The sequence below is a fragment of the Canis lupus genome, chromosome 32 (genome assembly GCF_048164855.1).
Source record: "Canis lupus baileyi chromosome 32, mCanLup2.hap1, whole genome shotgun sequence".
Classification (NCBI taxonomy): Eukaryota; Metazoa; Chordata; class Mammalia; order Carnivora; family Canidae; genus Canis; species Canis lupus.
Genome location: NC_132869.1, coordinates 21,352,311 through 21,365,811, shown reverse-complemented (window position 1 = coordinate 21,365,811; position 13,501 = coordinate 21,352,311). Strand labels below are relative to the sequence as shown.

At 44.7% G+C, this 13,501-nt stretch overlaps 1 protein-coding gene across 2 annotated transcripts in view; it reads left to right on the top strand.

Annotated features, from left to right (window-relative positions):
• Positions 1-13,501, top strand: part of MYO5C (myosin VC) — a 94,988-nt gene that overhangs the window by 16,259 nt on the left and 65,228 nt on the right. For both annotated transcript variants that reach the window (XM_072808547.1, XM_072808546.1), the window contains exons 4-8: positions 21-165; positions 3,013-3,169; positions 4,952-5,095; positions 5,861-5,942; positions 7,507-7,614. In XM_072808547.1, coding sequence (XP_072664648.1) covers positions 21-165; positions 3,013-3,169; positions 4,952-5,095; positions 5,861-5,942; positions 7,507-7,614 — 636 coding nt within the window. The remainder of the gene's footprint in view (positions 1-20; positions 166-3,012; positions 3,170-4,951; positions 5,096-5,860; positions 5,943-7,506; positions 7,615-13,501) is intronic.

Genomic DNA, 13,501 nt, shown 5'->3' with positions numbered 1-13,501 from the left:
CATCGGACGTCTCTCCCCAGGAATCATTTTGGTGGCCATGAACCCTTACAAGCCGTTGCCGATCTACGGAGATGCCATCATCCACGCCTACAGCGGGCAGAACATGGGCGATATGGACCCGCACATATTCGCCGTGGCCGAAGAGGCATACAAGCAGATGGCCAGGTAGCCTCCTGCTGCCCGGGGCTTCCTTTTTCTGACTTTGCTGGGCCCTCACAGTGGAGGGGAGACATCTGGCACGCTCTCCTCAAGGTGACCATGAGACCCGAGGGGGACGCCTGGGAAAGCAGACCCCCCCATCCTGTAGTAGCAAAGGACCGTTTGTGTCACCTGTCTAGACCAGGTTTCCAGGTCTTTCTCCCTTCTAGGTCAAAAGTCAAACCCATCAATCTGGGAACAGCAGCCACTTCTTTTGTGGTGTGTTTAGTTGGAGGAATATGGATTTCTTCTCCACTGTGAGGTGTTCAAGCTCTTTCGCCCATCCAGATCAGCAAAATCTTAGGATGGATAAGCACAGGTTTCAGATGTAGGAGATTTGGAGTTTTATCCTAATTTTGGCCCCTGTTTTTTCTGTGTGGCCTCGTGGAGTTCTCATTTTGCTAGCAAACATTTATGATAAACCTCCTGTGGACCAGGCACCATGCACACATTCTTGTACATCATCTTGGGTGCCCTCAGACTAGCCTGTGATGGAGATGCCTGGGTAGTAAGCTGAGACTTGGGAGTCACCCACCCAAGGCCACCCAGCAAGCAGAGCTGGGATGGGTGCTCAGGTTTTTTGAAAAGTATGAAGAATGAAAACACCATTTTATCTCTGTAGACCCATTATGGTTGGCAAAAGAACTTTCCAGGCAAGGGTCTCCTTTAAGTCTTGCAACACTCCTGTGAAGTCATTTGAGCCGCCATCATTGCCCTCATTTCATGAATGCAAACCCCAGACACAGGGCCTGGACCTGCTGTTTACCACATCCTGGGCACAGCATCTGCGTTTCTCTGCCTTAGGGTCTTCATGTATGAGCCAGATACTTGGAGAGCACTCATTCTAGGTAATAAGGAAGAAATAATGGTGGCGTAAACAAGGATAGAAGTATATGGCTCTCTCCTGCAAAAAAGGCTGATGGGCTAATGGGCAGACTGGGACTAGCATGGCACCTCTACCAGTCGTCAGGGACCCAATGCCTTCTACATCCTCTGTCCCTGGAGTGAGACCTTCATCCTGAGGGCAAGCTAATACTTAGCCATCCCCTCCGTACTCTAGGTTATAGAGTGTCAGGGAAGTATGTGCCCCTCTTGGTTAAGGAGACTTCTTGGAAACCCCACAAAACACCTCTGCTCCCAGTTCATTGGTCAGGACCTGCTCACACGGCCATGTCTAGTAGCAAGCAAAGCTAGAACGTGTAGCCTTTCATGTGGGCAGCAGTGTGCCCACTAAAAATTGGGACGTTGTGTTTAAGAAGGAGGAAAATGATGAATGTTGAGTAGAGATTTACCAATTAATAACCAGTTACTTTGGTCTTTGCCACAGCAAGTTTCCTTCCAACTATAAAATACCTATGGTTCTGGGATTTGCCCTGGCTTCCTGTAGGTCTCCTGGGCATCTCTGTGATTGAAGTCCACGGCTCACTGTCTGATGGGCCAAGGCTGCTCCTGGTGTCAGCAATATGATCTCACTGGAGCTAGAGGGCTGAGCCAAGTTCAAGCTTAAAGAGCCTGTTTTCTCTTGAGGTCTAACTGTAATAGCACTGAATATGATGTAGGCTTATGTTGGACTTGCTGATGCTAAACTGGAAGTCAGAAGAGCCCAGCTTTAACCCGTCCCACTCCCTGTTCTGTCTGGCCAAGGGATACTGGGGGTGTCTGTCCCTTACCACCTTAGAGGGTTAGTTTTTTGGACCAGGAGCTCTATCTCTGAGGTTCTCCCAGTGTTCGCAGGGAGACTGCATGCCATGCATCCTAGGTCAAGTCACTTTACCTGTCTGTGTCACTATTGTACTCTTCTGTAAAATGGGTATATATGGCATAGGATTTTTTTTTCAAGGCCTAAAATAGAATGCTAAAAATTGTCACAGAATGGCTAGTATATAAGCAATGCTGGATACCTAGAACAGCATTATGATAAGATTCTATCATCATGTTATGAGATGAAAAGTTGAATACATTTTTTAAAGATCTGTAAATTATGTAGAACATGCTGGTTTACTGAACACATATGTTCCCAAGCATATTTTCAATAATCGCTCTCCAAATAATGCCTTTAAGATGTTTTGTGTTTATGTGGGGATACAGAGAGGAACTGGCCTCGGCCCGCGACACCTATCTTTAGAGACCTGCTTACAAGGATGGTGCAGGGCTAGCCTCTGGGAACTGGGGTTTTAGGAAGTTTCCTACCCTGCCTAGCTGGTGAGAGTGACTCACTGTACCTAAATTGTGTAAATGATGTAGTTCATGCTGAGCACCTGATTTCCTTCTGAGCATCGAGAATTTTGTTATGTGCTCAGCAGAGGATGCCTACACGACCTGGCCCCAGTGAAAACCTGGGCACCGAAACTCTGAAGAACTGCTCCCCACCCCCAGTAGACAGCACTTCCCGTATGTTGTCAGGAGATGCTGGAGGAATTAAGTGTTTATGCCCAGTTTCCTCTGGCTTTGCCCCACTCTGCCTTTCCCCTTGGCAAATTTACTCTGTATCTTTTGATATAATAAATCTTAGCCATGAGTGTGACTATGTGCTGAGTCCTGTGAGTCCTCCTACCTAGCAGATCACGGGCCTAGGAGAAGTCTTGGGGACCATTAACATGGGGGACAGAGCAGGAAACGGAGTGGTGTGTTCAGCTTGATTACTTAGGAAAAAAGACTAGGAGGACATTCACCGGAATGTTAAAAAAGAGTTACCTTAGAGTAATGAAACAAAGTTTGTCTTCTTTCAGCTTGTCTGCATTTTTCTTCCTGAATACATATTGCCTTCTTGATAGGAAGAAACAAGCATTTTAAAAACTCTTTTATTTGCTTTAGAAACAATAAAAATCAGTCAATAATTGTAAGTGGGGAGTCAGGTGCTGGAAAGACAGTGTCCGCTCGCTACGCCATGAGGTACTTTGCCACCGTCAGCAAGTCCAGCAGTAACACTCATGTGGAGGACAAGGTTCTGGCGTCGAACCCCATAACTGAGGTATGTACCTGGCGGGGGTGGGGAGCAGGGTCACCGGCAACAGTGTGTGATGATGGAGAGGTGGGTTGATTTGTGTATGTGTTATCTCCCCTAACTGGAGTCACTTCCCTTTAAAGATCATGGAAGTGAGGGCAGGAAAGAGCCAGAAAGCCTGTTCTCTGCTGGGATTTGAAGGAGCTTGGGGTAGAGACTGCTGCTGACAAGGCTCTCTCCTCAATCTGCTGGGCTAGACAGCAGACTTCAGGAGTCCCCTGTCTGTGTTTCTATCCCAAAGGAAATCTCTTCAACCACTGACAACTGGTTCACTGAGACCAGTGGCATTTTCCAGCCAAGCGCACCAACTTTCACGAGCCAATCGTTAAATATTCAGGAAGTTTTTTGCAAGCTGACTGTTAAACCTTTGGTAGTTTGACATCAATCATGGAGGGAATGTTTACACCTTACAGATTGGTAAATGCCACATATCAAGGCTCTTCCCTCTCCACTCCCTGAGAGCTGATCCATTAGCACAACGTTCATGAGGTCAGCGGTGTGGGTGAGGCCAGCCATGATAGTACTCTGGAGTAGGAGATGAGTAGGAGACAGCCCTCAAGGAGGTAGGGGCATCTGAAGGGCTCAGGGGGTGCCCACAGGCCAACTCTGACTGCTTTGCAAAATGGGGAAAGGATTGACTTAGATTTCTTTGGAAGCCTAGCAAAAAATTAAGACCATTAGATTCCTAGACCTCCTCTCTCTGTTTTCTCAAATCAAAATCATCAATGAATATTTATCAGGCCATCTGTCTTGTTTAAGCTGCTGTGCCAGATAATACAGGAAGTGATGGAAAAGAATACGACCCAGTCTCCAAGTCTCAAGACTCCTCCAACATAAACATACTTTAAAGTTAATGGAAACAATAAATCACAATCTGAGATAGCAGTAGAAAAGTCTGGAGGCACTGCCCAGTGGATAAATTTATGTGGTTATTTGTTTAGGGTTGGTCTCACCCACTAGATTGTAAGCTCCATAAAGGCAGGACCTTGTCCACTGGGTTCACCTTTGCCACCCAAGCACGTGGCTCATAGCAGGGACTCGGTACATATATGTTGTCAGAAAGCATGATGAGCTGGGAAGGAAGTGCAATTTGTGTGCATGAGAAGGGTGTTTCCAGATGGAAAGTGCTCAGGAGTGGGGAGGGGATGAGTAGAAGAGAGACAGAATTTAAGAGTAGAAGTAAAAAGCAAAAGTCATGCCCAGCATATGGAAATTATGGGAGAGGGCAGTTTTTTGGCTAAGCGGAAGGTCTGAGTACAGAAGTAGTAAGAGATAAGGATAGAAATGGAGCTTGGATGAAGGATGTGTTCTTTTAATTGAGCATCTATGATATTCAGGGCGTGGATGTGTTGAGGTACTTTATATTATCTTAGGTAATCCTCCCAACTCTGCAAGTTGCATATAATTCCCATATTACACATAAAGAAATTGAGGCTTAGAAAGATGAAATAGCTTTTCTAGCGTTATACAGGTAGCAGAAAAGGAACCTGAGGCCATGAAGCATCAGAACTGGTGCTTTTTCTAATCCTGCCCAGTGTCTCCCAGCAAGACAGAAGAGAACTTTGAATGGCAGGCTGAGGATGTGCCATGTCCCCTGCGAGTTTTGGACTCTGCCCTCCTCACCCCCCTAACCTCCCTCCGCCAGTCAGACCTTTCCCCAGCATACAGGACTGGATTTTATTGAAACTGCTCCAATAGTGTTGATGCAAAAATCTTCTCAAATGCTATCGAGAAGCCTGTGTTTTGTAGGCTGTCGGAAATGCCAAGACGACCCGCAATGACAACAGTAGTCGGTTTGGGAAATACACAGAAATCAGTTTTGATGAGAGAAATCAAATTATAGGAGCCAACATGAGAACTTACCTGCTGGAGAAATCCAGAGTCGTCTTTCAAGTAAGGATAAAAAAAAATAATAGTTAAATTTCCTTTTCCCCAACTTTTAAAGTACTGTTTACATTTACATAGTCATTAGACAACCTGTGTTGCTCTGTGACAAAGAATAGAGTTTCCTGTCTTTCATTTGCATTTTGGCTTATTTCTTTCTGTTTCTTAAAAACAAAAAATTGACAGATAGATGCAATATCAGTGGAGTGAGATGAATTATGACTTTTAATTTCAGACACTTAAAAGATACTTAGAGTTTTAACAATCAAGTCTGTCTTTTTTTTTTTTTTTTTTTTAAGTCTGTCTTTCTAGAACACAAACACTCCTTGAAACAGACAAAGCTGTTAGACTGGCTTTCCTACCAGGAAGGGAATGGGCTTACAGCTAGTGGTGGGGAGTTAAAGAGAAGGGCTCTTCTGTCAGTAGAGAAAATTCTCAAAGTTTTGGCCCAAGAGAGTAAGACTAAGCCTTGTACTGCAGGGAGTTTCTTAAAGTTTTCAACTAATACAAATTACATTATTCTCATTTCACAGAATGTTTTCATTTAATAACATTTTCTCTCGGGTCCTTATTTGGGAGGTGACCTTGAGCCAGCCTAGGGGGAACAGATTGGGTCACAGTGTTGTTGACCAGAGAAGAAACCCAGGTAAGTGTCAGTGTCTGTGGGAGTAGAATTGTCAGCCAGGTTAGCCACTTAAGACCCTTCCATTAAAAACCTCATATTTTTACTTGTAAAGAGCTGGTGTAACTTCAAGACTTTTCTTTATTTTACAGTCGGAAAATGAACGAAATTACCACATTTTTTATCAACTTTGTGCATCTGCACAGCAGTCGGAATTTAAACATCTTAAATTGGGTATGTGGTGTGTAATATATGGAAATGTCTCTCTTCTATCTAGGGGCTTAAATGCTAGGTTGATTTCTTCTTCTTTTTTTTAATATTTTATTTATTTATTCATGAGAGACACAGACTGAGAGAGAGAGAGAGAGGCAGAGACACAGGCAGAGGGAGAAGCAGGCTCCATGCAGGGAGCCCGATATGGGACTCAATCCTGGGACTCCAGGATCTCCAGGATCACTCCCCTGGCCCTAAGGCAGGCGCTAAACCACGGAGCCATCCAGGGATCCCTGATTACTTCTTCTTTTTTTTTTTTTTTTTTAGTAATTGATTTATCTTTTTTTTATATATATATATTATTTATTTATTTATTCATAGAGACAGAGAGAGAGAGAGAGGCAGAGACACAGGCAGAGGGAGAAGCAGGCTTCATACAGAGAGCCTGACGTGGGACTTGATCCAGGGTCTCCAGGATCACGCCCTGGGCTGCAGGCGGCGCTAAACCGCTGCGCCACCGGGGCTGCCCTCTTCTTATAGTAATATCACTTTAAAAATATTCTGTCCAAAGACAGATACTTGGGTTTTGGGGGTGGAATTGATGCACCTAACTAAGGAGATAGAATGAGGGGCAGAGTGATTCCAGGAGAGGAGACCCTTCAACTCTAGGATTTTTTTTTCAAAGCTCATGGATGATGGTGGTCATCTAGCTAGAACCACCTGAATAAGGCCTCCCGACCACTGGGATTCGGTGCTGTAAATCCTTAAACTTTTATCTGAACTTCCCTTGGATGTATGTTTTCTAATATGTATGACGTATTTCCCTGTCTTCTGAGACAGAGTACCTCTATCATAATTTGAGCTTCCTTGATGACTCAAGGTCATTATTATTTATAGTTCTAACTACTCCCCATACTATAGGGACAGAACTATTTGTCCTTTAGTGCAAACAGCTTGATTCCTGTGCTGTCACAGCTCTCCTCTCTTGATTGCTTGTGCTGTGTTGGTAGAATTATCCAGCGTGTTGGAGTTGAATGAATACACTCCAATCCTGGAGAAGTTGCTTGCACTTGTGAAGAGTCTAAATTTCTTCAGATTTCGTATAAAGATAACAACCATGCCTGTCTACCAACCAGAATGTTAATAGTGAATTTGGAAGGACTTTCTAACCTATTATTCAAATCTTAGGTGTGCATAATCGTTATTCTCTTGCTTGTGGTGATGATTTCATTAGGGCATACATTTATCAAAACTCACCAAATTATACATCTTAACTAGGTACAGTTTACTCTGTGGTCAGTAAACCTCAGCCAAGCTGTACAAAATAGATATGGGAACAAAACCTATGAGCTTTGCAGTCAGACAGGCCTGTGTTTAAATTCTTGCTCTACATCAGCCTTGAGCAAGACACTTCACAACTTTGGGCCTTGGCTTCTGTGTCTGTAACAGAATTCTAAGGAAGAAAGGGAATAATGTGTGTCAAGTGCTTACTGTGGTGTATTCCATGTGAGCTTCTTGTCTTGCTTCTGCTAAACATATATGTACAAATTTCTGTGTCACAGACATGACAATCTTTTGATTTCAGGGAGTGCAGAAGAATTTAATTACACAAGAATGGGAGGCAGTACTGTCATTGAGGGTGTGAATGACAGAGCAGGCATGGTAGAGACCCAGAAGACCTTCACGCTGCTGGGTAAGTAGAAATATCCTGTGCAAGGTGTGGCCATTTTCTCTTTAAAAAAAGGGGGGGGGGGCACCTGGGTGGCTCAGTCAGTTAAGCATCTGCCTTTGTCTCAGGTCATGATCCTGGGGTTTTGAGATCAAGTCCTGCATCGTTCATGTTCTCTATCTCACGTTTGCTCTCTCTCTCTCTCTCTCTCTCTCTGTCTCTCTCTTAAGTAAATAAATTAAATATTAAAAAAAAAAGAGTGAAAGGCAGGGATGCCCAACATGTGTGTGTTATAAAGACTCCTAATAAACTCTAGTCTTAGGATGTGCCAATCAGAATATATTTGAGGCCAAGGGGTCAAGACTATGCTTTTTCCTTAAAAGATCTAGAAATTAACTCCTTTGCCTTCAGGCCCACTGGTTTGCGGTGACAAACATGGGCTGTCAGCCTTGTGGGTGCTTTCAAGCTCCTCTGGGCCGACTTTGGAGAAGACTGGTGAATCAGCCCAGGAGGGTCCTGTTGACCCTAGTTGGCCTGATAAAATAGCGGACACTTACATGGAACTTACCATGTACCAGGTACCATCCTAAGCACTTCACTACCTGTATTAGCTTGTTTAATTTACAAGCACTTTATGAGGTAGACACTGGCATTTCCCCCTTTTTATAATAGGGAAATGGATGAGTTTCACTTTTTGTGTGTGGGAGGGGTGTGGGAAGATAGATAAAGAGAGAGAGATCGCAAGGGAGCATAAATGGTGGGGAGGAGCAGAGGGAGAAGGGGAGAATCCCAAGGAGATTGCCCACTGAGCACAGAGCCTGATATGGGACGACCCCATGGCCTGAGATCATGACCTGAGCCAAAATTAAGAGTCAGATGCTTAAACAACTGGGCACCCCTCTTACAACATTTTTATATAGAAAACAAAATATTGGATTGCTTGGTTCTTTTCCACCTTGCTTTTCTCACATGGAGCTCACGTTTGGGAAGTGTCTACCAAATGGCATTGATAAAAATTATCATCCACTTTCCCATAGTGTATCAGTATAGACCTTAACTCATAACTGTTAGTCAAAGCTTCCAATCAGTGTGAGACCACAGATTATTTTTCCATCTTATAGAAAATACTTATTTTACCAAGTTGTTTTCATTGTCGTGGCTTGGGTGACTATATTTAAATTAAAAAGACGAAGAATTTGAAGTTAAATATATCAGAGTAATCGGCAAGATTACTCCTCTGGACAATTGAGGATGAAACATTTGGATAATTGAGAATGAAAGCCAGTTGGTTTCCTAAGCAGAATTACCATCTGATTCTGCCCCTTCCAAATCGCTCCTCCTCCTTCTCCTCTTCTTCTTCTTTTCTTCTCCTCCTCCTCCTCCTCTCTCCCCCTCCCCTCCCTCTCCTCCTCCTCCTCCTCCTCCTCCTCTTCCTCCTTCTTTTTCTCTTATTAGGCTCCACACCTAGTGGAAGTGTAAGGCCTGAACTCATGCCTCTGAGATCAAGATCTGAGCTGAGATCAAGAGTCAGATGCTTAACTGAGTGAGCCAACCAGGTGACCACCCCCTTCCAAACCACTTTAAAGAGAAGGATGATTTAAACAGTTTATAATAATAAGGTAAACACTTTTGGTACTGATTAACATTTTCCTAAAATAGTTAAAGTCATAATTTTATCTTTCTATAATGTGCTCTAATGAGAGGGATGTGTATGAGGTGGGATCAAGCAGCCTAGCTCTGAAAGGCCCCAGGGGAACCTTCATCCACATGCCCTGTCCTCCTGACCATCCCTGCACTTCTGTCACTCTCTCCTGCCTCTATAGTGTTTCACCTCATGCCAAAATGATATAAGAGAAAGAGAGTAAGCTTTGGAAGTGATTCAAAACCTAATTGGCAGAACTCTACGGAGATTGCCCTTTCTGAGACTCAGTTTCCCAATCTATAGAATGGCCGTATTCCTTACCCACAAGGCTCTCATAATAACTGGTAAGGAAATGTGTGTGGAAAGCCCCTGGTACCAGGCTGAGCATGTAGCAGGAGCTTGCTAAGTATAACTGCCTGCCCTTGGTCTCTATTCCCTATTGTCCAAGCCCTAACCGTCCTTTGAGCAAAACCATCCCCTTCTCCATGAAGCCTATCCTAATCTCTGGAAATCATCAGCACAATTTTTTGCACCGTCTTATACAAATTAGATCATTTGCACAAATGTCCACACCAGCTGGGCCAGGACGAGGATGAAGCAGGAGAGACAATCGGGATATGAACTTGAAGGAGGCATTCAGGTGCTCATCTCAGGGTCAGCCCCTGGCACCTAGCTCGCCTCACCTGGCCCAGCCTTGCACACCTGGCCTAGATGTTTTGACAAAGCCTTCCAAAGCCTTATGGGGAGGTAGAGTAAAACAATCTACTGCCTCTGTGGTAGGAGCCCCATTCTCTGTAGGCTTCTTTCTCACATAGGCTGATATGGTTAGATATCAGCCTATGTGAGAAATGGCTGGTTTCTCACATATGATATGTGATATGTGATATGGTTAGAAGTACTGGGGGCTGGGCGGGCATCTCTCTCCACACGGACTTCCTCGCAGAACACTGGTCTCAGTTGTGCCATGTTGTGGCTGGCTTCTCCCAGAGCCAGCTACAGTAGGCTCTGGAGGAATCTGTCAGACTTTTTATGAACCAGCCTCAGAAGTCAGGCAGCATCACTACTGCCATGTGCTAATGGTCAAAAGCTCAGACTCATACATAACTCACTGTGAGGGACTGCACAGAGCATGAGCCCTGGGAGGGTGGTATGCTGGGGGCCTCTTTGGACAGTAGCCCCCATGCCAAGCTATTAGGCATATGGTGAGGATTATGAGATAATGTCTACAGTGGTTAATGGGGCGCCTGGGTGGCTCAGTTGATTGGACAGTTGACTCTTGATTTCAGCTCAGGTCATGATCTCACGGTCCTGGGATTGAGCCAGGCATCAGGCTCCCTGCTCAGTGGAGAGTCTGCTTGAGGATTCTCCCTCCCTCTCCCTCGGCCCCCTCCCCATGCATGTATGCAAACGTTCTCTCCTCAAATAAATAAATTTAAAAAAATAATAAAGTGGTTTATGAGCTATGACATGCTGTATCAATATGAGAGATCAGTATATATTTAATGAAAACATGACTTCACTGCATGAATCACTAAAAATTGTCCTAGACCAGAGGTCAGCAGATTGCTGCCTGTTTTTGTAAATAAAGTTTTATTGGAACATAGACACTCATTTGTTTAAGTATGGTCTATGGCTGTTTTCATGCATTGGTGGTGGCAGGGCTGAGTAATTGTGATATAGACTATACAGCCTCCAAAGCCTGACAAGAAAACATTGACTGTCCTGTATCTTGATGATAGAGAGAGAGTAGTTGATGGATTCCTTAGAATTTTCTTACAATGTGTGAAGTTTCATGGATGGACTTCATGAAGCCATCTTAGCTTCGCCCCTATGTGTCTCGACATGGAAGTCCCCCGGTGATGCATGCCAGACCAAGAAATTTGAGTAGACTGCAGAGGTCCATTTATTGTCGTGGAGAGGAACCGGGTGACCTCACTGTGACTTTGAGATTGCCATCACCCTGTGATCTCCACAGCCAATGACCTCATTCTGTGTGTGGTTTTCATGGTCTTTAAACCTGTGCCATACAACACAGCCACAAGTGAGTGCATTTCATTTTAATTAAAATGAAATAACCTTAAAAAATCAGTGCTCATAAGCACATATGGCAAAATAGCCCCCATGTTGGACAGCACAAATACAGAACATTGTCTTCACGTCAGAAAGTTCTAAACAATAGTGCTTCCCCTAACAATGTGAGAATGTGCTGTACTGCCTGCCCTGCTGGCCGTGTCCTCTCGTTTGTGTCTCAGTGTTCTCTTTCTTAGCTGGAGATCTCTAGGGGAGACTGCCTAACTTGAATTAGGTACACTTATAGCATATTCGGGCAGACCACCCTTTTTAAAAATCTAATTGCTAGATAAGTACTTGGTTGATCTGTCCATTGCTGTGGTTTGTTATGGAGCTAGGATAGAGAAATTAGTGGCAAGGCCATCTGGTTCAGTATGCAAACCCATTTCTCCACATACCCAGGAAATAGACCTCTGGAGTCTGCTCAGATTCGTTTGCTTGGCATGAGGTTGTCAGGGAGCCTCCATGTTATGCACAAGGGGGTGAAGGTAGGATGGCTTCATGAACCTCACAGGTCTTTTCACATATTGTGGTGGTGGCTGGCATTAAACTGTTTAGCTATGACATGCTCAGGGTGACCTAACCCTTCTATGCCTTAGTTTCCCCCTCCATAAAATGGGGACCATAATGAAGCTTGCTTCATATGGTTGTTGTAAGCATTAGATGAGATGATACATGGAGAGTACTGGAGTACAGGGTTCCATTTGCTTTCCCTTCCAGTTCTGCTCCTAAGACACCTTAGCTAGTCATGGAATTACCCCCTGAGGAAGCAGAAGGGGATAACTTTGACCAAAAGCTCCTTTCCTTTGTTCGCTGTCTCTCATTTAATTTGCCCTCTGATCCTTGCCTGGCCATTTAATCTCTGACAGAAAGAACACCCTAGAAGGAATCACACTTAGCCTGGAACTCAAGCTCAAGGTACTTGACCATTGTACTTCATATTGAAATCAAACTCAGGCCAGCAGTGCTTTTGCATGACCTTGTCTCACTAAAGAGAATTACTCCACTAAGATCTTTTTATTTTTATTTTGTAAGATTTTATTTATTTATTTGACAGAGAGAGAGAGAGAGAAAGAGCACAAGAAGGGGTAGAGGAAAGGGAAAGGGAAGGGGTAGAGGGAAAGGGGTAGAGGTAGAGGGAAAGCAGACTCCCCACTGAGCAGCCCTCCCCGCCCCAACACAGAGCTCAATCCCAGGACCCTGGGTTCATGACCTGAGCGGAAGGCAGACGCTTAACCCACTGAACCACCCAAGCACCCCTCCACCAAGATCTTAAATTCTCTCACATCATTGCTTTGGAGTTATTTCGCTTTCGTGGGTTCTGGAAGGCATGGTATAGTTAAGTGATTTAATTATAGGCCAATGACGTAGTGAGTAGGAATGCTGAACCAAAGATTCCCAAAGGGCATGTTTTTCATTGCTTTTCCTCCTCACTTACCTGCCAGTTATCATGCTGGTGGCCTACGGAGGGGGTGGGGGGTCGGGGTGTAGGTGGAGCTGGGGGCTGATTTCTGTTAGAGGCATCTGTCCTTGAAATAGAGGTGTTAGCTCCAAATGGGAAGACAGAAAATGCCTGGACTCAGCCTGAGCTGGAGTCTTCCATATATTTTTGGTTTGATTTCATTTGATCTTTGAAGGAGATAAGACTCTCTAGGTTCTGAAATTATTTAAGAACCTGACCTAGCTACTACCGAAAGAATCCAGATATCCCCAAGTGAGAAGCAGAGGGTGGCTGTGGCAGCTCTTCCTCAGCATTTAGGGCCTGCTGCTTTTTGCTTGGGGGAAGGGGGAGGGCATCACAGGTGTCCGTGACAGCTGCACTTCCCACGCAGACCAGGGAGCAGGGACATCTACATGAAGGAGCCTCCCCCACCCTCCGAGGATATCTCCACGCTCCACAAAGCTCTGCAGTGTCAGCACGAGTCGGTGCCTCGCCCCACCCACCACACTCCTGCTCTGCGGTCCTGATCTAGCAAAGCCCAGCTCACAACTGGCAGGTTCCCTATTGTGATTTATGGGTCTTAGACACAAAGTCCTTCCTAGTAGCTAGTGTGGTTTATTTTTGGCTCCAGGACATGTGCCCATGCCCCATGGTGACTGAATATGTTATATATTCATAATTTATATGCCACCTGCAACAGCCAGGGTCCCAATGGGAAATACAGGGGCCATTTAAATTAGGATAGAAGGAGGAGGGTT